General features: G+C 40.5%; 1 protein-coding gene and 1 pseudogene across 1 annotated transcript in view; one reads left to right on the forward strand and one right to left on the reverse strand.

Annotated features, from left to right (window-relative positions):
- The window catches only part of TRPM8 (transient receptor potential cation channel subfamily M member 8), an 81899-nt gene extending 59560 nt beyond the window's left edge, over positions 1–22339 (forward strand). Inside the window, exons 18-25 of the mRNA XM_067469825.1 lie at positions 3477–3568; positions 4441–4582; positions 6837–7008; positions 10452–10629; positions 11504–11694; positions 14183–14282; positions 18588–18621; positions 22289–22339. Coding sequence (XP_067325926.1) covers positions 3477–3568; positions 4441–4582; positions 6837–7008; positions 10452–10629; positions 11504–11694; positions 14183–14282; positions 18588–18621; positions 22289–22339 — 960 coding nt within the window. The remainder of the gene's footprint in view (positions 1–3476; positions 3569–4440; positions 4583–6836; positions 7009–10451; positions 10630–11503; positions 11695–14182; positions 14283–18587; positions 18622–22288) is intronic.
- On the reverse strand, positions 21039–21200 carry LOC132762216 (U2 spliceosomal RNA; annotated as a pseudogene).
- Positions 22340–24273: the final 1934 nt, after the last annotated feature.

The raw sequence follows: 24273 nt of genomic DNA on the forward strand, positions 1-24273 counted from the left end.
ATTTCGTAAATGGTAAAAAATTAACGAATCGATTTCCGAAACAATAACGAATCGATTCGTTAATGGCGGACGCGACCGCGAAATATGCTAAAAAACCTCCAAAACCTTCTGAAGCTTCCCTCTCCCTCTGTTGTTGACTGTTGGTGTGATATTATAATTTTTTTTTCACTAATTAAACTATAAAACTGGCCCAGACATGTGGAAATAATAACGAAACGACCTCAAAACAATAACGAAACGGATACAATATCGAAATACGAAGCATTTACAAAACGTTTTTGAAAATTCGTTTTTTTTAATAATTGCTCCAGAATGGTTCGTTATCATTTTGTAATTGAAAAAAATTAACGAATTATTAACGAATTACGAATTAACGAAATGAAACCGCCCAGCCCTAAAAAATAAGTATTGGGTACTGTTGTTCCCTTAGTTAGGCCTGTTAGCTGGCCCATTTTCTCTGTTCTTGTTCAACAAAGATTTAAAGTTTTCCATAGTTTCATCTTTCACTGTGTTTGAATGCTCCAGAAAGTGCAACAGAGCTGTGATTCTCTTTCCCATATGCAAAATGGTAAAGACTTGGGCACTGGGAATGAAGTAGGCCTGAGAAGAAATAGTGTGCTGTGACTTAAAAAAACCAACAACAAATATGTAAGGGGGACGTGACTCTTTGTAAACTTAGCTAAAGTAATGTTAGCATTCCATTTTGGCTATTTCAGAATAATTCCACTCTCCAGTATGCTCCAGAAAGTCATTCTCCAGAAATCTGCAATAACAGGGAGAGAATTTCCTCCCCTTCCCCCTTATATAGGGTGAATTTTGGAGAACAGTGCTACAAATAAAGCTAAGATACGCATCGTTCTGAAGGAAAGCATATCTAATGTAAAAACAGTCAGTGTGACACAGTGTTTTGATTGTTGTACTGGGACTCTGGAGACCATGGAAAGGCACTGGGTGACTTAGGGCAAATCAAACTCTCTCAGGAAAGGGAATCCCCTTCTGAACAAATCTTATAAGAAGTTCTCCTTAGTAGGAACCCTATAAGTCGAAAATGTCTAAAAGGTACACAACAGTAAATCCGTCATGATCTAAGGACCATTCACACTACAGAATTAGAGCACCGTGATTCCACTTTAACTGCCATGGCAAAAATCCTATGGAATTTTCCTGGAATTGCTCATTGAGGGCAGCTGGAGAATTCTTCACTGAGATCTCTGAACAAACTATATAAATCCCAGGAGGCTCCCATAGAAGGCAGTCATAGCAGTCACAGGCACGCTTGGCGGGGACAAGAGAGCGGGCCTTCTCGGTGGTGGCCCCTCGGCTATGGAATTCCCTCCCTGCTGAAATTAGACAGGCGCCCTCCCTCATGGCCTTCCGTAGGGGCCTGAAAACATGGCTCTTCGAGAAGGCCTTCAACTAAGTGCTATGTTATTGGAATGACTACCGGAATGGACTACGACTATGAGATTGATTATGACCCTAAAATAAGACGAAGCGGATTTTTAGTTTAATTAGTTGTTTGTATTAGTAAGATGTTGTGTTGTGGTTTTGACTCACTGTAAATTGTTGTTTTTCTATGTTTTGTACACCGCCACGAGTCGCCCTAGGGCTGAGAGTGGCGGTTAATAAGTGCAAATAATAAATAAATAAATAAATAAATAATAATAGCAGTTAAAGCCAAATCATAGCTCTATGATTCCTGTAGTGTGACAGTGTTAACATGGACATTATTATTTTATGAGCAATATTTAATAACTGTCATTGCAAAGACAATACACATGTGGCACAGCATTGAGATATGTGGGAAATTGATCATTGACTGAGCAATGGAAAGCATCTTAATTGGCTTTCCCCCATTTTTTTGTGTTCTATATATATTATCATTTATATTTGTTTCTTCATTTGCATTCTCTTAGAACAGAAAGAATAAAATCCTTAGTATGTTTTTAGTATCCAAAACAAATATGAAATAACTAAGATTTTTTTTCTAATTAGATAAACACAACTTCCAATATGACTAAGGTTGCAATCCTTTGCCACATACAAGAACTGAGCTCTTCATAATTGGTGGGACTTATTTATTTATTTATCCTATTTATAGCCCATCTTTCTCTACCCCAAAGGGGACTCAAGGTGGCATACATATGGGCAATTATTCAATGCCTTAGAACACATAAAATTCCAATAAACATTAATATTAAAATTAAATTAAAATTAATGGATATTTATTTTAAACATTTAAAAACATTACATTCAATATTAAGACCATACAGCTGTCCAATCAGATACATTTTTACTCTAATATAGGTTGTGTTCAGTGAAGGTTTTTGCTGCTGAGTGATTTTACAGGTGTCAACTTTTGATCACTTATTTGGTAGAAAGCTGTGCTTTGAGTATGGTGAGATTTGCTTGTGTTATTTATCATCAAAGTGACTTTGACCCATGACAGTTCTATAAATCAGAGACCTTCAATAATCCTGGTAATGAATTGCCCTGCTCAGGTCCTTTAAACTTTGGGCTGTGGCTTCTTTGACTTAAACAATCCATCTATAATGCAGTCTTTCTCGTCACTTTTTCCACTAAGGTATGCCATCTTATATACCCAAAGTATGATACCCTCAGTTTTGTCATATTGGTTTTTAGTGAGAACTCAGACCTCATTTGCTCTAAGATCCATTGGTTTTTCTCTAAACGAGCAAGATTTAGTTTGCATAAACTTCTGTGTGCCATTTCATTTGCCTGTTAAGAGCTTCATTTCCCAACCAGCTGTCTTCAGGAAGACAATGAAAGTCTCTGTGGATTTCGTCCCACAACAGGTAGAATCGTCTTCTTTGCATGACATTTCATGGGGTTCCATCTTTAAAGAAGATGGAGACTTTTCTCACTCCCATCACACACAATCACCTCCTCAGCTCAAGCATTTCAAGGACACCAGCACACTTTAAAAATAGGCATCCTTTTTGAAATACCACTTTCTGTGGGATTGTTCCCCTTAAGCCCACAGACTAAAGGGGATAGGCACATGTTTTGAAACACTTCCTTCATTGGGACCCACACCATCTTTAACCGACTAATGGAAACAGAGGGAGCGTTAGCAGACCACAACATGCATGTCCATACTGAAACATATCAAAGTAATTAAGCATATCCACTACTTCCCATCCCAAGGAAAATACCTATTTTAAGTGTGTTTATGTGCAGGGAGATGATTGGAGTCAATTTATACCCATCTTTGAAATCCTCCCATTTCTACACAATGTAGAGATGGAGTCCCATGAGCAAATACCAGAAGCCATCCTGCATTGTTGGATGGCTGGGGGGTGGGGGGCTCTCTTTGAAGTGTGTAGAAATGGGTAGGAAAAAAAGTCAATATGATGAGTTTCTATAATAAAAATTCCATTTTGAGACTGGGTTTGTGGTGCTAGTGATATACAACCTTCTTCTGTTTGGTGACTGTTTTTTCCTTTTTTCTTTAGTGGTATATGAATGGTAGTAAATACTTCTCAGACATGTGGAATGTTATGGACAGCCTTGGAATTTTTTACTTTTTGGCAGGAATAATATTCAGGTGAGTTTTCAGAGAACACTGCCACTGTGCTGAGTTCGATGCTTTGAGCTCACTGGGAGTCCCTGGTGGTACAGTAGGTTAAACCCTTGTACTGACAGAACTGCTGACCAATAGGTCAGCTGTTTGAACCCAGGGAGGGGGATTGAGCTTGCTCTGTCAGCTCCAGCTCCCATGCAAGGACATGCGAGAAGCCTTCCACAAGGCTGGTAAAATATCAAAACATCCTTGTGCTCCCTGGGCAACGTCCTTGCAGATGGCCAATTCTCTCACACTTGCAGTGACTTGCAGTTTCTCAAGATGCTCCTGACATACACACACACAAAAAAGGGAGCAGACCATAAGAGCCAGCTCTTTCGATTGTGTGGGATCAGGAGTTCAGGACCCTCAGAAAAGTAGAAAAACTAGATAAAAACATCCCCCCCCCCCCCTTGAAAGAATAGCTCTTATGAATCTCTATGTCTTCTAGCACAACTCTGAGGTCAACATCCACTGGAACCTAGAAAATCCCAGTGAAGTGTTTTCTATATGAAACTCAAGGCCCTCCAGTATGACTTTATGATCAACCTCTGGTGGACATTGATCATAATGTGGCACTGGAAACCCTCGAGGTTCTTGGCAACAACATATTTGTGAAATCTGAGAATAATCAAATCCACAAATGTCAAACCTGCAAACGTGGAAGGCAAACTGTATGTTGTGATGGACTGGATGATGTTTGATGGAATCAAACTGGAGTTACTTCATTCAAAATCTTGGAGGCAGGGGGTTCAAGCTGAGTGAAAGGAAATAATTCGTATGTGTTTATTGATTATACTTACATATTTCTTACAATACACATTTTCAAAATAGTGTATTTCTGTCTCTCTGCACAGGCTCCACTCTTCAAATGAAACCTCTTGGTATTCCGGCAGGGTAATTTTCTGCCTTGATTACATTATTTTTACTCTCAGGCTGATCCATATTTTCACAGTAAGCAGGAACCTTGGCCCCAAAATTATCATGCTTCAGAGGATGGTAAGATATACAGCTGTTTCAGAATGAAATGTTATGTGCAATTGTGGTATTTCAAACTGGAGAACCTTGGAGGCCTCTCTGTGTTAATTTAAAAAAATCTCAGGGGCTAAGAAAGAAATGCTGAATGGAAACGTTTACAGTTTTCCTGCGTGGGCTGGTTTTGAATTCATTACCAGCTTCTCAGGGCAGAAACTGTGCAGTGACTGCCAGTCGAGTGGCATTAAGTGACACATGTTACATCCTTGTATCTCTGTTGTTGGATGGTACTCAGTGATGGGCTCTCTTCTAGTCCTTTGCATTCTACCCAAATCCTTTTCTCCCTAACAGCTGTCAAGCCATGGAAGCGGTTGCTTCTGCTGCTACAAATCACTCTGTGTGGGTGGGGTGGGGTGTGGGTATAGGAAGGCAATTCAGATAAGAATAATTCAGATGTTTTGGGAGTGCACCCTCATTTCTTCTCCTCTTTTAGCTGAGGCCAGCTGCTTCACCCTCACATAAATTGTTCTCCTGCTCCCCTGGTAAGCAGTATAGTGGTCCTTCCAGTAGTTGACAGCTGCTGAGTTAGAGGAAGGATACAGAGCTGCGTGGATTGACAATTACAGGTCTAATCAATGTTGGAGCTCTGCAATTGTGTTAAATATTTGCCGTGCTTACACTAAGGGAGCATTTGTGCTGCAGAATGAATGCAATGTGATACTACTTTAATTACCATGGTTCAATATCATGAAAGCATGGGGGGGGGGGGGTGTCGTAGATTTCCAAGCTATTTAACCTTCTCTACCTAACAGTGCTGATACCTCACCAACTATAGATCCCAGGACAATATGGCAATTACATTGGTGTTGAACTGCATTAATTCTACAGTGTAGAGACAGCTAGAGAAACATTTCAAGCGTACTTCCTTGAACTTCCGACTTGGGGTGCATCTACACTGTAGAATTAATGCAGTTAGCTACCACTTTAACTGCTATGGCTCAATTCTATGGAATCATGAAGTGTCAGCACTAGTTGGCAGAGAAGACCTTGTAAAACTACAACTCTATTTCATAGCATTGGGCTTGGATGGTAAGTGGTGTCAAACTGCATTAATACTGCAGTGTAGATGCAGCTAAAGACAACCGTACCCTAAAGTCACCAGTCCCATTTGATCTTAAAAGCTAAGCAGGGTCAACTCTGGTTAGTACTTGGGTAGGAGACTGTCAACAAATACCAGGTGCTGTAAGCTCTGTTTCGGAGGAAGAAACTGGTAAAACCAGCTCTGAATATCCTGATACACAGGAAACGGATTGGTCAGAGCAGTGTTGCAGCACAGCCAATTTCTAGAGAAATAAAGTTGTTTTGAAATGTAGATTGAAAAAGCCCAATACTGTAAAAAAGGAAAGAAATAATTTGCTGAGATGATTGTTTTCACTTACCCCTGGAAGTGAAGCCCTGATACATTTTAAAGTACTGTGACTGTATTGTATGTAACCCTGCAATTCTCCAACTATTGTTGGACTGCAGCTTCCAGAAACTGTAGTCAGTTTATCCAGTAGCAGGGGATTAAAGGAGCTGCAATACAATAATAGCTGGAGGAGAGAAGGATTTCCACCTGTTGTCTGTTTATGGTCTGTTTTCTTTGAAAAGTGATCATTGTATTGACTTAGAAATTTTTCAGACCCTGTTGAACTGATAGAATCTAGTACAGCTGGTACAGCTCTTATGCATTACACGAAATCCCCTTTTAGAGTTCTTCTTTGGGTGTGCTCCTATAGACCAAGATCCTACAAGCAGGCATAAACCCATATGCTAGAGCAGTGTTTCTCAAGCTCTACTCCTCCAGGTGTTTTGGACTTCAGCTCCCAGAAATCCCAGCCATCTTACCAGCTGTTAGAAATATTGGGAGCTGAAATCCCAAACATCTGGAGGAGTACAGTTTGAGAAACCCTGTTCTATAGGAAGAAGTGCCAAAGGGAAACAGAATCATGTAATGCAGTGATTTTGGTGGGGTTGAGCTACAAAAGCCATGCCTACCATAAGGTTTGTCTTTCCTGCTTGGGAGTTGGCCAATCATTCCCTCACATTTTGTTGCCATGCATTGCTATTGGTACATCCTAAGTCACCAACAGTAATTCACTCATAGCATTCATGTATTTGTTGTTGGAGACCTGGATGAAAACTCTCCCTCTTGTTCTTCAGCTTGCAACTTCATTTGAATAATTTACTAGATTTTGTGCCGTATCCTCATGGTTATTCCCAATGTTCTCTTCCACAGCTGATAGATGTCTTCTTCTTTCTCTTCCTTTTTGCGGTGTGGATGGTGGCCTTCGGTGTAGCCAGGCAGGGGATATTGAGGAAAAATGAACAGCGCTGGGAATGGATTTTCCGATCAGTCATCTATGAACCTTACCTTGCTATGTTTGGTCACTATCCGACTGACATTGATGGTATCCATTTTGATTTGCAAATCCCCAGGAACAATTGTGCTATTTAGTTGCCTCACACTGGTTATTTTGAACTGGTTGCTAAAATGGTTACAACACATGGAGGCTGCTGAGGTCAGAAGAAGTGAAGGGGAGGAGGAGGAAGAGACTGGAGTGGACAAGAAGGTTATAGAGCAGGCATGGGCAAACTTCAGTTATCCAAGTGTCTTGGACTTCAACTCCCAGAAATCCCAGCCAGTTTACCAACTGTTTGGAATTGTGGGAGTTGAAGTCCAAAACACCCAGAGGGCCGAAGTTTGCCCATGCCTGTTTTAGAGGATATAGATGTAAAGGATTGTAGGAGAGGGAAGGACTGGAGTAACTGGAGCCATGGGAGACAGCCGAGGAAGTGGATGTGCTGAGTGCCCCAATGTCTGCTGTGGGCTCTCAAGAGGCTGGAGGAAATCTCAGCTGGGAGACCAACATCACCAGTTCCTGGAGTCTCTGTAGGTAGGCAGCAAATGTCCCCAGGTGACGGAAGACTAGCAGGACACATCTATCCATATAGGCAGAATGCCAGTGAGAAATGGTAATGATTTTGAATGACCCCACTGCTTAAGAACTATGGGTTTGTGTTTAAGGGTGGAAAGAATATTCACTTTAATTTATTTCTTGGCTTTCTGATAGTGAGGAAACTAAGCTGCTAAGAATAATAGAGCAGCAAGTCTTCCATACAGTTTTCTTCCAATGTTGAAACTGTCAGGGATCTGAGTGCATGGGTTTCAGCTGACCCCTGGTTTAACCTGCAGCATCCAAAACAAATGTTTCTGGGGCATGCACAAATTCAGCCAGACTGCTTCCTCTGTTTCTTATCTGCTTGTCATTGCAAAAGTTTCTTTATCTCTCTGCTTCTGCTGTTTTTAATTAAACTCTGTAAAGTATTTTTCTATCAAGCAACCTTGATGCCAAGTTTTATTTCTTGTCCATTACTTCGTTACCAAACTATATACAAACAATACTTGCAGCACAAACAACCAATGATGAGAGATGAGAGAAAGATGATGAGAGATGAGAGAAAGGCTTAAATACTCATTGGCTTGACCCTCCTTAGGATCCAGCCCAGAAAATTACCTCTAGGCTTGTCACCATGACATGGCCAGACATGTCGTTCTTGATCCAGCCTCCACACTAAACAGGCCTGTCCAGCTGATAGATGTCTGGAGGAATGATTTTTTCTGCACATGGCTTAGCCACTATATATTAACAGAAATGCCCCAAAGTATTCTGGAATTTTTTTCTGTGCAGAGAGAAACATGACCTTTGTCCACAAAATACAGTTCCAGTGTAGAAAATGTGTTTCCTGCAGAGGAAACAGGGCTTTCTACATAAATAATGTATTTTTCCAGGTGATGTTTGTATTATTTCTTTTTCTTTCTTGAGCCTTTTCCAAGGCACATTAGGCTTTGAGAGTAGCAAAACTTTTGAAGCCTCTCCCAAAGACCTCCTACTCTTTCCATTGCAGTTCCTGAGTTGGAAGCTGGCTGAAATCCAGTCATGGCTTAAGGCAGTGGTCCTCAACCTGTGTATCCTCAGATGTTTTGGCCGTCAACTCCCAGAAATCCTAACAGCTGGTAAAGTGGCTGGGATTTCTGGGAGTAGTAGGGCAAAACACCCAGTTCTCAACCTGGGGACCCACAGGTTGAGAACCACTGGCTTAAGGATCAGGAAATAGGAAGGATTTTTAAAAAGACGGGAAATCAAAGGAAACAGGATGTGTCAGCTCACGATAGCTGGGCTCAATGATGACACGAGACTTCCATCATAATCAAAGAACTTTACTATCAGATACTAAGACACAGAAAAGCCGGGATTGCCTGGTCGCAGCAGGCAATCCCTTATATACACTCCCACCAGTTCAAAATGTGAACTCCCGCCAAACCCAAAACCCCGCGCAAAAGCTTCCCGCCACCAGACAACTGCCTCCCTCCAAGGCCACCAGCTGCAGATTCCTTATCGGGGTGAAACGTCAGGAGTCTAGTTTTCGGCGCCAAAGTCTGGGCTCCGGAAACTGGATTCTGACAAGGATGTATGAGTAAGGATGTTGCTTATGGCATTCTTTTGCTCTTCCTGACTTTTCGGAGGCTTCGGAGCTCTTGTAACTACTAGCAGACCCTAGTGACCATACATAATATCTAACATTGTTTTTGGAAGCTCAGTCTGTACCTCTGTGATGTTCTATAGGGCTGGAGCAACTGCATGGTTGCTGAAACTGAACGCTGCGCAATCCAAAGTTCCTGCCCCACTTTTCCTGGTTTTGGTATTCAGCATTCTGAATCAAAGCTTTAAACACCAGGTCACTAAAAGGTCTCTTCAGTTGTTTTTAATGAGGAAGATATTGATTGCAGTCCTGATTTCACTGAACAACCAGAAAGAGAACAAGAAGAGTGAATTGCGTGCAGCCTTTTGAAAGAAAATTGAGGAAATATTGAGAAAGTCTAATTGCTGCTTTTTTCTCCTGAAAAGATGAACTACTTTTTCCAATTGTTAAATTGTTAAGGCAGCCACAACAACCATTTCTTGATTTTTTAAAAAGTATTTTTCAGTGCACACCTGCGAAACCTCGCTAAACCTAAATTTTGTTCTGTGCAGCTGTAGAGCTTTGTCAATTGCCCCATCTTCCCGCTTTCCTCACTGCTGAAACTATTGAGATTTTCTTTAGACTGACTCTTTAGCAGGCCATTGTGGTTATCAATATCTCTGCCAAAATACACATCAAACAAAAAAATAATAATGGTGAGGGCAAGGGGTGGAGGGAGCACACAATGTATCCACTTGCAATTGACCGGCCTCAACCACATCAAAATCAAAAACAGAATTGAGAGGTAGAAGTAGTGCACCAGCTAACAGACAGACTCCTGCTTCCCTCCGTCATTCTCTCACTTTGCTCCAGTAAGCATTCTTTGCAAAAAAAAAAAGAAAAAAAAGAGCCTGTACATTTCCATGACATCAATCAGAAATAGAGGACTAATCTCTCTGTCCTCTCACATGTCCAAGCCAATTCCTATTCTGGAAAATGTGAAAGATGGGAAGTGTTGGATCCATTCTGTGGAGTGTGGAGTGTTTCACACAAAGAGCCAGATGCCACAATGGCTTGGAGGAGGGGAATAAGACTTGTACAGACTTAACTCAGCAGATATTGTTGAAAACAAAGCATGATATAGAATTATTGTTGTGTTGCCAGTGATTCTAAAGAAGGGATTGGTGATGTGATATCTTCCATATGTTTTGGACTATGAAGCCTCAGATAATATGGCCGAAGTCTTTTGGAAGATGTAGTTTAAATCACCTGGACAGTTTCATTTTCTGGATTCTCAGACAATATGTCAATGCAAAGTGACTGCTAAAATATACTGATACATCTCAGTGATTCAGAATTGTTTTCTCCCTCACCCCTTCCTTTATGACAGGTACTACATATGATTTTGATCACTGCACATCTGTTGGAAATGAATCCAAGCCTTTGTGTGTAGAGGTGGATTCCAACAACCTCCCTCGATTCCCAGAGTGGATCACCATTCCACTAGTGTGCATCTACATGCTCTCAACCAATATCCTCCTGGTTAACTTACTAATAGCCATGTTTGGGTATGTATTAGACTGCTTTGTCTCTAAGGTGTGTGTTAGTTTTGGTATCTCCTCAGTTCATAAATCAGGGAATATATGGAAGATTTCAGATCTAATCACTATAGAATCATAGAGTTGGAAGATACCCCAAGTGCCATCTAGTCCAGACTCTGCAGTTTATTTATTTATTTATTTGACTTGTATACCGCTACTCCCAATTTGGCTCAGAGCGGTTTACAGCAGTAGAGTAAAACAATACAATTAACTTTAAAATACAATAAAAACAAGCACAGACATAGTCCCGAGTTATTCACCCATCAAAAGCTTGTCGGAAGATAAAGGTTTTACAGGCTTTCCGAAAAGCAAGTAGATCTCGGATAGATCGGGTTTCAACTGGCAAGGCATTCTATAAATAAGGGGCTACAATCGAGAAGGCCTAGTAGAGGACAGATGATAAGTCCGGATGTTGGGGACTTCAAGCAAATTTTGGTCTTCGGACCAAAGTAATCTCTGGGGTTGGTAGGGGGATAAGTGGGCCCTCAGGTACGCCGGCCCCAGACCATATAAGGCCTTAATGTTCCATCCTTGGAGAGGCCAGGTTGTTCTCGCTCTTCCTCCACCATCAAGTTAAAACTTCTTTACTTTTAGAAACTGTCTGGGATGAGCTTGTTGTGCTGTTTTATGTGTATACGTAGTATTTTCATGTTTTATTGTTTTTTAAATAACTTTTATATTTTTACATTTATGGACATTTTAATTTTTAATTTGTTTTTAAATACATTGTAAATTTCCTTTACACTTGTTATGGAAGTAAGGTGAGATAGAAGTAGAAATGCAAATAAATAAAACAACTAGAACAACAACCTAATAGCTTATGTATTCACCTGTCTGGCAGCTATACAGTTGGATCAGTTCAAGAGAACAATGACCAAGTGTGGAAATTCCAGCGCTATTTTTTGGTTCAGGAATACTGCAGCCGATTGACTATACCTTTCCCCTTTGTCATCTTTGCCTATATCTACATGGTCATGAGAAAGTTTTTAAAATGCTGCTGCAAAAGTGAAGCAAAACAACCATCAATTTGCTGTAAGTTGCACAGTGTTTTCTCCTAAAGACACAGTTACACAGTGTTTTCTCCATTATTCATTGGAAAGAGTTACTTTTTAAAGAAATTCAGCTCTCAGAATCCTTCAGCAAGCATGTTGACTTGGGATCCTGGGAACCACAGTCTGAAAAAAGTAACTTTCCCAAGGGATGCCTCTGCCTTCTGTAAAAGAGAATGAAATTCTAATTTAGAGATATTAGATCTCTTATATTGCTTCATAGCAAGTCAGGGTGAGGGCCCTTCAACACATGCAGTCAAACCCAAAAGTAACCAGGATAAAAGGGGACAGGTGGGTGGAGTGGCTAAATGACATTTGGGGAAAATGCGGGTGGAACTGGGTGAACAGCTAAAAGCATGTGTCTAAAAGTTGTGCTTAAAACCCAATTCCACCCCAGAAATGTGAGCCTTTGCTTGACTGCATATCCCTAAAGGTAAAGGTAAAGGTAGTCCCCTGACATTAAGTCCAGTCATGTCTGACTCAGGGGTGTGTTGCTCATCTCCATTTCTAAGCCGAAAAGCCAGCGTTGTCCGTAGACACCTCCAAGGTCATGTGGCCGGCATGACTTCATGGCGCGCCGTTACCTTCTCGCCAGAGCGGTACCTATTGATCTACTCACATTTGCATGTTTTCGAACTGCTAGGTTGGCAGAAGCTATGAACCTGTGACCTTTCGATCAACAAGCTCAGCAGCTCAGTGCACTGTGCCACCGGGGGCTTCCTACAGCCATGGAAAACACGTGACTTCCTTCCCACCCACCCCCCTGTGCTCTAGCACATGTGTTTTAAAAGCCCAAAATAGCTGATTAGGCTGTCAAAAAATGGAGCCACAGACACACAAGTGGCTAAAGCCTAATGTCGTGACCCCTTAATACAGTCTCTCATGTTGTGGCGACCCCCAACCATAATTTTTTTTGCTACTTCATAACTGTAATTAATTTTGCTACTGTTATGAATCATAATGTAAATATCTGATACACAGGATGTATTTTCATTCACTGGACCAAAATTGGCACAAATACCCACTACGCCCAAATTTGAATACTGGTGGGGTTGGGGGGGATTGATTTGTCATTTGGGAGTTGTAGTTGCTGGGATTTATAGTTCACCTACAATCAAAGAGCATTCTGTACTTCGCTAAAGATGGAATTGAACCAATCTTGGCATACAGAATTCCCATGACCAACAGAAAATACTGGAAGGGTTTGGTGGGCACTGACCTTGAGTTTGGGAGTTGCAGTTCACCTACATCCAGAGAGCATTATGGACTCAAACAATGATGGATCTAAACCAAACTCAGTATGCCCAAATGTGTACACTGGTGGAGTTTGGGGAAATAGACCTTGGCATTTGGGAGTTGTAGTTGTGGGATTTATAGTTCACGTTCAATCAAAGAGCATTCTGAACCCTACCAAGTATAGAATTGGGCCAAACTTTCCACACAGAACCCCCAAGACCAACGAAAAATACTGTGTTTTCTGGTGGTCTTTGGTGACCCCTCTGACACCCCGTCATGACCCCCCCCCCAGGGGTCCCGACCCCCAGGTTGAGAAACACTGGGCTAAAGGGAAGCAAAATTGGAATGTACTTAGAACTCTCTGAAACGATTCCTTTCTTATAATATTAAACAGAGCTTGAATTAACAGTTAGGTAAAGAGAGAAATGAGAAATCTGCTTGTGTGTGTACATATGTGTGCATATGAGGTCTAGCACATCCTGAAGAGAATTTCTTTATTTAAAAAAAAAAAAAACTTCTGCTGAATATCCCCCATCTGCCCCCTATCAAGATCCACTTCAAAGGAAGGTGTGAGGATGACAGGGACCATTTCCCAGGACTGACAGGTCTGTGTGTGGAATTGCTGTCAGGTCCCAGGATTTTTTGCTCCACTTTAAAACCTGCATTTTGATGTTGTCTGAAAACACACTGGGAAGCTGGACTGGAGGCAGGGCAACTGCACCCTCTCTCATGGTATCATTCAAACTTGAACCAGTTTCTCTGGGGTGCATCTTGGTGACTTTAGCATGTATGTCCTCCTGCTAAATTCAAACTGAATGGATCACATGATGCCTGATAGTTTTTAAAACAAGATAAAATGATTAACAACAACTCTCAAAATTGAGGGTAAATGCAGCAGCAGCAATATGTTCGGAGGCATATAACGTCAACCATTTAATCTTTTTCCTTGCAACTGGAGCTTTGATTCAGTATGCCCGCAATCATTGTGGACTTTCAAGAGCAAGCTGAAAAGGAGATATATCTCTTCAGTTTCAAATATTGGAGTTGAGTTGTGGATCTGTGCATATTTATGTGTGTAAGCCCTATTTACGATAATAGGTACGACTTCTATATAAGCATGCACTGAACTGGACTTGCAAAAGCACCCTATATTTGACCTGAAACCCTTTTAGTTGCATTCTACTGATTTATATTTATTTTGTCAATAAATCATCTGTGCATTTTGTATCTTGAAGGTTCAAGAAATGAGGATAATGAAACTCTGGCATGGGAAGCTGTCATGAAAGAAAATTATCTCGTCAAAATCAATACGAAAGCTAATGACTCATCAGAAGAGTATGTTATTTTTCTTCATCTGTCCCACCTATTCAAACTGAATGCCACATATTTTATTCTCAAACCTACACTAGAAATGAAACAATGTATTATCTGCTGGGCTTAATACTCCTAAAGTCCAGCACTATATTGATTCACATATTTCAAAACAGAGAGGAGAATGAGCAGTAGTAATTGTGATGTTAATAATATGTTGCAACTTAACTCTGATGCAAAATATGGGTCTTACGGTTTAGAGCAGGGGTCCTCAAACTAAGGCCCGGGGGCCGGATGCGGCCCTCCAAGGTCATTTACCCGGCCCTCGCTCAGGGTCAACCTAAATCTATAACGACTCAAAAGCACACAACAACAACAACAACAACCCAATCTCATCAGCCAAAAGCAGGCCCACACTTCCCATTGAAATACTAATAAATTTATATTTGTTAAGATTGTTCTTCATTTTAATTATTGTATTGTTTTCACATTTTTTGCACTACAAATAAGATATGTGCAATGTGCATAGGAATTCATTCATGTTTTTCAAATTATAATCCGGCCCTCCAACAGTTTGAGGGACTATGACCTGGCCCTCTGTTTAAAAGGTTTGAGGACCCCTGGTTTAGAGTATGTAACCTCAGAAAGAAAGAAAGAAAGAAAGAAAGAAAGAAAGAAAGAAAGAAAGAAAGAAAGAAAGAAGCACACTGGACTATTGTCAAGAAAGAAGGAGGGGGTGTTTTATTTAGCAGTGGTAAAATGATGTGACCTAGAACAAAAAGGGAGAAGGATTACCACTTAGATATTACATGTATATCTCACAGCAGATATTGACTTAGAATAGGCAGCCTGCCCTCAATGAGAAACAATGCTGAGTGTCATTTACACTTTTTGATAGCCTCTTAAGAGGGACTATTGCTGGCAGTCTTAGACCACTTATGCTTTAATAGCCTTTCTTCATCACGGTCTCTGTGAAAGTCACACTGATGGTACTTCCTTTGCCTGCTCAGTGTCCTCTGGAACCTTCTCGCAAGCTCTAGCGGTCTTCTGGCTGCATCCCCACACACCCTCCCTCCCTAGGAAGCATATAATCAGTGGGAGGGATTGAGGCATTAGTTCCTGTGATCCACCGACATCACAGCAGCTTCAGTTTCCTCAGCAACTCTGTAAACTGTCAGATTACTCTATTGGGTTGTATGTTCTCATTGTTGACTCGGACTGTGTTTTGAATTATCTCCTGCCTCCCTTGTATAGATGTGGATAGTTTGTCTTTATGGCAACTCCTAAGCTTAACGTTTGCTCCCCCTGTGGAGCAGGGAGAGGGGCAAGCCCTATGAGGAGCGGCTTAAGGAGCTGGGCATGTTTAGCCTCAAGAAGAGAAGGCTGAGAGGGGATATGATAGCCATGTATAAATATGTGAGAGGAAGCCACAGGGAGGAGGGAGCAAGATTGTTTTCTGCTTCCCTGGAGACTAGGACGCAGAACAATGGCTTCAAACTACAAGAGAGGAGATTCCATCTGAACATGAGGAAGAACTTCCTGACTGTGAGAGCTGTTCAGCAGCGGAACTCTCTGCCCCGGAGTGTGGTGGAGACTTCTTCTTTGGAAGCTTTTAAACAGAGGCTGGATGGCCATCTGTCAGGGGTGATTTGAATGCAGTGTTCCTGCTTCTTGGCAGGGGGTTGGACTGGATGGCCCATGAGGTCTCTTCCAACTCTTTGATTCTAGGATTCTAAGATACAGGTTTACTGTGTTTGAGGGAAGGGACTTCAGCTCCATAAACACACAAGATTAGAGACAAACCAATACCCTCTCCCACTCCTTCAAAGAAGCACAAAGCATCTGAACCTCTGACAAACTTACTTGCAGCTTTAACAGCTATCTCCCCCCCCCCGCCCCCACACTGCCAAAGGAAAAAAATCCAGCCAGCCCACAGGACGAGAGTGGAGAGGCAAAGAAAGCTACAAAGGGAATTAAAGTGGTGGGGAAGCCTGCTCGGTCCCCGCAGACACCATGCATCTGCATGGCACAACAGTGGATTTCCTCCCCCATGCTTGTGCTGTTGGTGGGACAAGACAATCGGTAGCATCAGCTGAGGACTTGGACACAACAGTATTCCTTCCCTTCAATACCGTGGCCTCCCTGCCATCACTGCAGTGGCATTTCACCACTCCACAGGTGGGACAGCTACCAGAGGCTCGGGTACAAAAGGTTTTTTTGTCCTTGTCAGTTTTTTTCCTCTCCTGCAGCTGAGGTCTCAAGGCATTGCATGCCTCTACTCCATTGGCAGGCCTTTTTCCTCACCAGTTAGCCTTCATAGGGCTTTGGCAAGTTTCTGCCCCCCCCCCCCCCCCCCCATTCATGGCTCTTTTTTACAAAGGGGCAATAGGAGCTCAGAACAACATGTTGGCATGCATCCTTTCAGGAATGATGTATTATTTTTGGCCACCCCAGGCTTCTATGCCTAGGGCTGCTCATGGGTGAAAATGTTCTGTCCCCTCAACAGTGGCAAGGGCTCTCCCCGCCCAAAGCCCTTGCATCCCTAGACATGGGCCCTCATGACCTTGTTGACTTTTCTGAGAAAGGCCCAGAATCACTTGAAACTACTAATAGCTCCCTCCTACCAGTGATCTGAAGCTGGAAGGACAGCAAAGCTCAAAGGGTGCCGGCCAACGGGCCAAAATGGATCCCTTCCTCAAGAAGGGGCTCTAGACGGATCCAGCAAGTGGCACCCACAGGCAAGGTGGGTTGCAGAGAAGTAACCCAGGGGGAAACCCCTGGCTAATCATTGAGACCATGCAAGTTCTTACGGACAACACAACCACAATGTATTGTTGAAGGCTGTCATGGCCAGAATCACTGGGTTGTTGTAGGGTTTTTTGGGCTATATGGCCATGTTCTACAAGCATTATCTCCTGACGTTTTGCCCGCATCTATGGCAAGCATCCTCAGAGGTAGTGAGGTCTGACCTCACTACCTCTAAGGATGCTTGCCATAGATACAGGCGAAAATGTCAGGAGAGAATGCCTCTAGAACATGGTCATATAGCAAAAAAAAAAAAACCCTACAACAACCCACAACCACAATGTTTTATATCAACCATAACCACAATGTTTTATATCAACAAGCATAGTCTCGGGGAGCCTGTTGTCTCTCACCATTCAGATGGGGGACTGGTGTCTCGCCAGAAGGATATTTTTGTTGGCATACTGCCAGGGGAAGACAATTGTGTGGCCAACCACCTCAACAGGACCCCTTAGAGGGGACACGAGTGATCTCGCCATCCACAATAATAATAATAATAATAATAATAATAATAATAATAATAATAATAATCTTTTATTTATACCCCGCCACCATCTCCCAGAGGACTCAGTGCAGCTTAAGAGGCCAAGCCTAAATAGATACAACAGTAAAAACAACAACAACAGCAATACAACAAAATGACTCAAAACAAAGCAGTAAACATTAAAAACACACCACGCATTAAAATCTATGGCAGGGCCAAATGTAATAATTAAAATTAAAAAATATGCTGGGCATGACCAGGTGAAGAGGGTAGGTATTTGGGAGGGGATGGGGCATGCAGATATCCTGGGTCTCTAGTAAAGTGCATTTGGGAACATATTGCTTGGGGTTTCTTTATTCTGGGAAGGCACACTGGAACAACCATGTTTTCAAGCTCCTCCTAAAAATTGCCAACTTTGAGGCATGCCTGATGTCCTTAGGAAGAGAGTTCCAGAGTCGAGGGGCCACCACCGAGAAGGCAAGTGTCCCCTTTTCTTGTGACAATCACAAGAGAGTGCATAGGGGATGCTTTCCTCTTCACATGGCACCACTGTTTCCTCTACATATTCCCACCAATTCCTCTTCTTTAGAATCATAGAATCATAGAATCAAAGAGTTGGAAGAGACCTCTTGGGCCATCCAGTCCAATCCCCTGCCAAGAAGCAGGAATATTGCATTCAAATCACCCCTGACAAATGGCCATCTAGCCTCTGCTTAAAAGCTTCCAAAGAAGGAGCCTCCACCACACTCCGTTCAGCAGTGGAGAGTTCCACTGCTGAACGGCTCTCACAGTCAGGAAGTTCTTCCTAATGTTCAGATGGAATTACTTTCAAAGTAATTACTGCACAATTTAAAAGGAGTAACATTTTCGAACCAGAAACTTTTTTTTTTCAAATTTTGTTACATAGTGAAATTCATTTTGGAAGACTGAAAGGGCTGTGCATGGTATATGTAGATATCATTGAACTTACACATAAATTATGCTTCTGGTTGTGATTCTCTCATCCATTTCCTTTCTATTTTTTCTGTTTCTTTCCACAGAATAGCCCAGCAGTTTCGACAACTGGATATCAAGGTACTTTATTACATGTGACTTTATTTCCCAGATATCCATAAAGACCTCAAGTATTTTCAAGTGTACTCTGACATACAAGTTATCATATTTTATGCTTCCATTTGTGTGTGTTTGTTGTGGAAGTGCTTAGTGAAACATTTTGATTTACATTTGGTGTTTGGATGTTTATTGCTATTTACTGGATTAGTTGTTTTAAAGCCATATCATTAAATGATTTTATATTTTATATGTTTAGCATCAAAGTGTGATAGACTTTTTTTTATCCTTACAGTTTTGTTTGTATGGTACCAAATACATCCCTTTGGTTGTCCATATATTTGTAGATACACTGGCAAGTTTGATTTGAGGGCCCTTCTACACTGGCCCAAATGTGAAGAAATCCAGCATTTAAATTTAAAATTCTGGCTTTCTTCGCATTGCTTATTTCACGGGGGCTGAAATCCTGCCTTTTTAGCTGGAGGGTGGCCATTCACCTGCCCATTCATAATTGCTAATCTTCCCCTCCACTCACCTGATCCCCCATTTAGATAGAATCTATTTTTTATATTTGAATTAGGGCAGATCTTATAAAGTGATTGCCAAAATTCTCTTCAACTTTCCTCATCGTACCACAAGTATGAATGCCAACCACCTCTAAGATTGAAACCTTCCAATGTTGGAGTATTAACTTTGTTCAAATTGGTCCATTCCTTTAGCCAAAGCATCCCACAAGCTTCGTAGTAAAGTTTCAGATCTGGTTGGCCAAAGCCACCTCTTTTCTTTTCATCTGTTAAATTAATAGATTTTATTCTTGGCTTTATCCCTAGCCAGATAAATTTTGTTAGGTCTTTGTTCCATATTTTGAAAATATGGCCATTTCTTAATATTGGGATCATTTGGAAAAGAAACAACAATTTTGGAAGGATGTTCATTTTTATCACTGAGATTCTGCCAGTTAGGGAAAGGTTTAAGCGATTCCAATTCTCCAAGTCCTTTTTTTTAAAATTTCTTTCCTTTTTGCTTCATAATTGTTTTCCAGTAGTTAGGCATTTTAACTGTATGTAAACACCTAAGTATTTGATTTTATTTGTAATTTGCAACCCTGTTTTTTTTTCTTTTAGTTCCTCTTGTCTCTTTTTGGTCATATTCTTTATTAGTATCATTGTCCTTTTCTTATTTATTTTAAGTCCTGAAAGTATCCCAAACTCTTCTATTTTATCCATCCATTTTTGTATGTTTTCCAATGGGTCATCCACGATACAAATTTAATCATTGGCAAAAGCTCATACTTTGTAGGATTCTTTTCTTATCTTGGTTCCAGTTAAGTTTTTATATTCCATTATGGTATTTATTAATATCTCCAAGGATATTATAAATAACAAGGGAGATAGGGACATCCCTGTCTTGTGCCTTTGTTTACCTTGAAACTTTTAGCCTCTTATTTATTTATTTATTTATTTATTTGCTTATATACCGCTGTTCTCAGCCCGAGGGCGACTCACAGCGGTTCACAACCAATAAAAACAGCAATAATTCAATGCAATAATGTAACAGCAATTAACAAATTAACATATTACCCAACAATAAACAATTACTACATTAATCAATTCATTGAAATGTTATCCTCCTGGTTATAATAAATTGATTTTATAGCATTAGTGAAATGGTGCCCCATGTCCATTTCTTTTATTATTAAAAGGGAAAGAACCCAATTTACATTGTCAAATGCCTTTTCCGTATCTAAGGCTATCAGGACATATTATTTTTATAGTTTTTTCATAATATTCAATTATGTCTATAATTATTCTTATGTTATCTTTTATGTGTCTTTGGGGAAGGAAGCCTGTTTGATCTTCTTTTATCCAATTCTTCAGAAATAGAAATTATTATTGAATGTTGATTACAAACTATTCACAAACATATTGGCAGAGAGTTTAAAACTGTTTCTGAAGCATTCGGTTACAATTTTATATGGCAGCTTCGATGGGGCTATAGTCTGTCAGGCTACATCTACATTGCCCTATATCCTAGGACCTGCTTATCCCAAATTATATGGCAGTGTAGACTCATATAATGCAAATAAAAGCAGATAATCTAGAATCGGATCCTGGGATATAGGGCAGTGTAGAGCCAGCCTCAGTCACAAGTCCCTTCTACACTGCCATATAAAATCCAGATTATCTGCAGTGGAAGCAAAAACACCCTCCTCAAAAGATCTTGCCCCGTGAGCAGCCTTAAATTGGAAAAATCTTGAAGGCTCACAACATCTTGATCAGCCTGGAAAACTCACAGCAACTCAACTCTATCAATCTTCGATTGACAGGATACTAGCCTCCATTAATAAAATTTTAAAAATGCTTTTAAATGTCCAAATTTCTTGCTGAGCACATTGGTAGAAGCAATTTAGGCAAGTCCTATTTCTTCATCTTTTCCCCCTTAATTTCTACTCTCCGTGATGATTCTAATCATCATGGAAAGTAGATTCTGATTAGGAAATTGTAAGAATTAATGACGCAATGCAAGTTAAGAACACTTAGATCATGTAGTATAAATACTAAGCGATACTACACTTGATCTTAGCCAAAAGGCCGAGAAGCAATACCAACCCACGTTGAATTCAAAGCAGCTGTACTGCTACCTTTGTTAAGAGACACTGCAAGTCTGTGGTGGAAGTGGCAATAAACAAATGCTATGCCAACAAAACCACACAGATGAACAAGCAATCTTGCAATATGTCTACCACAATCTAAACAGAAGCAAACTAGTATACCATCAGTTCCTTCTTAAAGGAGTTTTAACAGTTAAAGCTAAAGTTAGGTGTGATAAGATAGCACAACTGGCTAGTTTTTATATTGCATATTTGCAGACTAGAACATGTTAACTGTGGTTATGAATTCTACTACTTATGAGACTTTAAGCAGTTTTTCCCCCTCCACTACAGAGTTAGAGCACATCAATATCACTTAAAACACTATAGCTCTATCCTACATGAGACTGCAGATTTTAGTTAGTGAGTCATTAACGCATTTTGACATAGAATTTCAAAAATATCACAAAAAGCACACATTTCAAGATTTCATAGGCTAAAACCATGGTGCTTAAAGTAGTATAAAAGTGCTATGATAATGTAGCATAAAAGATACATTAGTAATGTTGTTGTTAATGAGTGCATCCAAGTGAACTCTGGCTTATTCTGACCTTATATCTGGATTGCCTTCTTCTGACAAGCTGAGAGTGTATTATTTATCAAAAGCCACACAGTGGGCTTCCATGGCAATGGAATCTGAACCATTGTCACTCAGAGATGTAATTCTTCACCTATTTTGTTCTCAAATAAGTAATCAGTAATTTTAATGATTTTCTTCCTTCTGTGAAAATGCTGACATTATTCTACCCAGAAAAATTGATCTCCTCAGAAAAAAGCATTTTCTGTGCAAAAACACGATGTAAATTTTGCACAGAATAAGATCCAAAGTCCAAAGATTTTAGTCAGTCTAATTGAATTCTTGGATTCTTCAGCTATATTTGTTTATCTTCGATTTTTTTTATCCCTTTTCCAATATTCAGACTATCACACCTCACTGGCTCAAAAGAATAGCTAATAGGATGGTTCTCATCTAAACAAAGTTTTAAAAATCCTATTGTTTTGGGGCACTTTAGTAATCCATCTTTTTCTTAAATTTTACAGATCAACGATATGAAATGTCTTCTGAAAGATATTGCTAGCAAACTCAGATGAAAACAGCGTGGATCTTCTGAATAAACAAGAATAATAGTTCCTTGTTAGATGGGAAGAATGGCTTTTCTCATACTCTTTTTCTTTTTAACCAAGGAAATTGTTTGTTGCGTAACTCCTAAGCTAATTTATTTTAATATAAATTCCCAGTGTGATTATTTATATGTTTTATCTGTATTTTATGTACATTATGTATTTTTTTTATTTGATTGTATATGCAACATTGAATATTGTCATATTAAGCCACTCTGAGGCCTCCCTGGAGTGAGAGAGAGTAGGATATAAATATAGTAAATAAATAAATAAATAAATAAATAAATAAATAAATATAATGCATCATTGCAAGATTGAAGTCCAGAAGCATTACTGAACATTGAAATATTTGTCCTGTGGTGTTGATGTAAGCTTATAGAGGTTTTAACTTATGACCTCATCAAAAAGGTCCATGGATTCACCCTGCATTGGAGCAAATCCATGGGCTCTCTGCAGGGCATGTGGAGAAGCTGCCGCTCCATGCCCCGCATCACCCGCCTTACCTTGCTCCTCATCCCATGGGGGTAAAGCATCACTGTTTGGCTTTCTCCCATTGCAGGGAAGGCAACATATGAAGGCAACACGAGAAAGCTCCTGTGTTGTGGCGGCATGCACTGCTTTCTTTCTCTGTTTGGCATGGAGCCTGACTGGAAATGCCTGTGTGCCATGCAAAAGGGCTCTGTGCCAAAAATAGAGGTGAAGCAGTGTACAACAGGCAAATCAGCCCATTTGATGAGGTAGAAAATGGGTATCTGATAATCCATAGCTACCAGGCATAAGATCAGGCAACTGTTTATGTCAAACCACCACAGATTGCCTTGATTTTTGGCCAATTGTTGTTTGGTAACAATGGCTACAGCTAAACAGTTAGATAATTGTGGTTTTAAGCACATGGCAGATAGAAATGGGAGGAAGCAAATGAGTACTTTTCACCTGTATTCAGGGCCGTAGCCAGAAAAAAATTCAGGGAGGATTGAACATTTGGGGGGGGGGGGGGGGTTGGGTCACGCTGAAGCAAAGAGCACAGCAGGGGTCAGAGCAGCCTTCAAAAGCCTGCAGCTCTGCCCCTGTCAACCACCTCCACCAAGTCTGGCCTCCTTAATGAGAGCATTCAACCTCCCCCCTCCAACTTGGTTGCTTTGCTACATCGGCTATTGCTGCAAGTAATGACAGTGTGAATAAATTGTCAATATTTGCTTGAGATAGTGCTTGCAGTTCTGGAGGGACTCTTTTTTTTTTTTTTTTTGCAATCTCATAGACTTAGCACAGGGATTTGGTTAACCAGTTAAAATTCATGAGTAAACCAGGTTTTTCCCCCGGCTACAGGCCTGCCTATATTACTTTGGCTTCATATCCCTTGGATCCCTTTCAGTGTGGGATTCCAGTTTTCAAACCCCATTCTTAGACTGTTTTTGACTAAAAGTGCTTCTGTGAGGGAACATTTGGGCACCCCCATTCAGCCACTCCTCACATTTTAGGTTTTCAAGGATGCAGGTTTTAGATAATCCTGAATTCAGGGTTGCTTGCTGTTAGTGATGTTGTTAAGAGTTGGAAAGCTTCAAGAAGAACTGACAATCATATTATTTATTTGCCTTGCCTTGTATGTGAAAGCATCGAATAAACTACTACTACCCACTCATATTAGAGATAATGAGACTTTTACAATTTGAGCTGAGCAAATTGACTAATTTGCAAATAAGGTAAGAACCATTCCATATTTCTAGTCATAGTCATAAGTTCTCATGCAAAAGCCTTGCCCTACCACTTTCTGCTTGTTGATAGAATACTTATACAGGCATGACCAAAACTCTTGAATTGATTTTGTTTGTGTATGTATCTATTTATTTGTAAATATCTATACTTCTGCCTTTCTGCTTTAAACAGAGATGCTCAAGGTGCTATAT

Source organism: Anolis sagrei, chromosome 1 (genome assembly GCF_037176765.1).
Source record: "Anolis sagrei isolate rAnoSag1 chromosome 1, rAnoSag1.mat, whole genome shotgun sequence".
NCBI lineage: Eukaryota > Metazoa > Chordata > Lepidosauria > Squamata > Dactyloidae > Anolis > Anolis sagrei.